The sequence below is a fragment of the Alosa sapidissima genome, chromosome 15 (assembly GCF_018492685.1).
Source record: "Alosa sapidissima isolate fAloSap1 chromosome 15, fAloSap1.pri, whole genome shotgun sequence".
NCBI classification, from domain to species: Eukaryota; Metazoa; Chordata; class Actinopteri; order Clupeiformes; family Clupeidae; genus Alosa; species Alosa sapidissima.
The window spans coordinates 7,191,440-7,194,189 of record NC_055971.1 but is presented as its reverse complement, the minus strand read 5'-3'; the positions used below and the strand labels follow the sequence as shown (position 1 = coordinate 7,194,189).

Genomic DNA, 2,750 nt, shown 5'->3' with positions numbered 1-2,750 from the left:
CATAATGGTATGGCTGTTGGGGACCAGCTGCTTCTGGGAAATGTGAAGGTGTGGGGTGCCGGGCGGCTGGCCATCACCAAGGTCACTCTCCGCAGAACAGGCTCTGCTGATGTCACCCTGACCTTCACACATAACCAGCGAACAGAGGTGAGCTGAAGACATGCATGGAATGATAGAATCGCATGATATCTTAGTTATGTGTAGTTTGTGGTGTTAAAATAATCAGACTTAAAAGTAAATTACAATAAACATTAACATCATAAATTATTTTATCAAGGACCAAGAATCACATCAACTAGCAATATATACTTCTTAGCAAGTCATGGCAAACTATTTTTGAGGAAACGTTGGATAGAATATTGCCCCAAGGTTTAACATGGTCTGCACTCACAGTAAGGAAGCTGCAACTTTGTCAGTCAGTCATTATTTCCTTAAGCTAAAAATAAATCCCCATTACAGTGTGAAATTACAGTATCTCTTCCTCCGATCGTGTCAGAGGACAGCGAAATCCTGCTTTCTCTCAGCATTGCATCCTTTCAAAAAAGTTCTGCTCTGTAACGGGAGCGAGTCTATAGAAAGAAAGTTTGAGGTGAAGATGAGGATAAGACAAAAGACAACAGTGGGGGGAAAAAAAGACGAGGTGGTGGATCACAGGAAGGCGGAGGTGGAGGATAATGTGTTTTTTTTTCTTCTCCCCTCTCTTTCTGTCTCTGGCTTTGCCCTTGAAAAGTGGCAAGTCATATTCATTGAGCAGAAGCAGCTGTGCACCTTTAAGTTCCTTTTGGAGTAGGAGTGGCAGAGCCACGGATGTTTACTTCACACCGGACGGGGGGATTGAAATGGAATAGAATGATAAAGATGCAATATAAATGAATTTGAATAACTTGTGTTGTGCAACCCACCTCTTCCATTTATCTTCCTCAAAGTTGTGCTACTGTATAATCACTTTAAATATGTGCGGAGCCCCTGCCTGTCTTTCGGCCTGTTTGTCCAACTGAAGGATGGGTTAGAGCAGACGCAGCATTCTTCTTTCTCTGCCACTCTCATAGCCTGCTAGTCACTAAAGAGACCAGTTTTATTTTAAAAGTGTCTTTATGTGTTTTTCTCTGAGGCTGTTTTCATCTATTTTTTAAAAACAAACAGAATGTTTTTCTGATGTATGAATTTTACTGATGTATAGATTTTGATGATGTATGGATTTGTACTGGTCAAATGATTGATTTTTGAGTAATGTCCACTCATGCCCTCTTATCTTGCTTCTAGGAGCTTATTGTGAACACAGAAGGGCAAGCTCATCCACTGCACCAGCCTTTTACTATTCTATGGAGCACTGGTGTTTAACACGCACGGGCCGAAACACTCCTCATACTGAAGTTGGAAGATGGAAAGGAAAGCTCTGAAATCACTGTGCCAGTGAGACAAATATTGCACTGCAAAAAGTTAACTTGGAAATGCTCTGGTGTTTCAGAATTCCGCTGGGGTATTTATGAGCTGTGTTGATAGCGGGATAAATGTTGTATTTGATTGCAGATGTACGTGAGAGAAGGTTGTGTAATTCAACTTAATGTTTGAAAAAAATGTTTGTAATAAAATCATTTGCTTTTGAAAAGCATGTTGTCTGCCACACCTGAGCACATAATGAGAGGTCGTGCCCCTCCAGAAATAACCGGAACAAACTTTTAATGGGAGACAGCAAAACTTGATGGTAGTGATTTGCAATGAGAGATTATAATAATAGCTTTTGATTATCAATGATCACAAGTTCTGGCTCGACAACCCCTCCCTCTTGGAACCCCCCTCGTGTGCATGAAACTGATGCACGATTACATTTGGTTATAATGATACAATAATCAATTATACATTCCACCGTAAACATAATGATATCAATTTAGCCATGGGGACTTGAAATTGATTTCTGCTCTAATTGGCAATCAGTAGGAGAAGATGCGAAGGGGAGAGTGGGGTGGGGGCGGGGTGTGGTGGGGGGGTGAGCGTGGCATGGTCGGGTGCTAATGGCACGGGCACCGGCAGAGCCGCTCACTCCTGCTCAGCTGGCGGGAGACCCGGCAAAGTAGATCCGACTGAGAGGATAATTGTTTTGGATTTTTTTTTTTCTTGGAGGGGAAAAAAAGGTAAATCTGGAGGCTCCTATTCAATTTGCAGGTCATAGCGTGTGCATCCGTCCTGTGGAGTAAAACTTTTTATTTGAGTTGTACAGTGATTTTTAAGACTTCCTTTCAACAAAAGTAGGGAATTAAAATTTAAAATCCACTAAATGTTTCAGGATGCCAATAAGACACCATTAGCTAATTTAATCATTTATTATGCACATTTTTGCACATTAACCATTTGACAACCTAATGATAAAATATTGCAATGTGACCATGCATGATTAAAGAATCAATGTTTGACTCTTCACGCTACTGCAGGGAGAGATTTGCACTTCACAGAAACATAATACATGTCACTCAAATAAATTCTGGGAAATATATGGAAGGACTATTAGGCCTTTAATAGAGGGCATAAAGGAAAATGCATTATTAGTTCATTTTAGAAAACACATTATTAAAAGCTGAAATTTGAATTGCTGATATCCCCAAAATGCAGGAATTTTTATCCACTGTTAGCTTTCTTCCCATAAAACAACAGTCAATCAATTTGAAATCTGAAAAACATCATTCCAGACAGGCATTGTCTCTTTGATTTTCCAGCAGCGAAAACAAAGGCTTTTTGTTATTCCCAGCACTCAT

General features: G+C 40.2%; 1 protein-coding gene across 1 annotated transcript in view; it reads left to right on the top strand.

Moving 5' to 3' along the window:
- si (sucrase-isomaltase (alpha-glucosidase)) overlaps nt 1-1,609 on the top strand; it is a 41,754-nt gene extending 40,145 nt beyond the window's left edge. The window contains 2 exon segments of the mRNA XM_042064329.1: nt 1-147; nt 1,264-1,609. The exon segment at nt 1-147 is cut by the window's left edge and continues 24 nt beyond it. Of these exon segments, the coding sequence (XP_041920263.1) occupies nt 1-147; nt 1,264-1,341 (225 nt within the window). The 3' untranslated portion in view covers nt 1,342-1,609.
- Nucleotides 1,610-2,750: the final 1,141 nt, after the last annotated feature.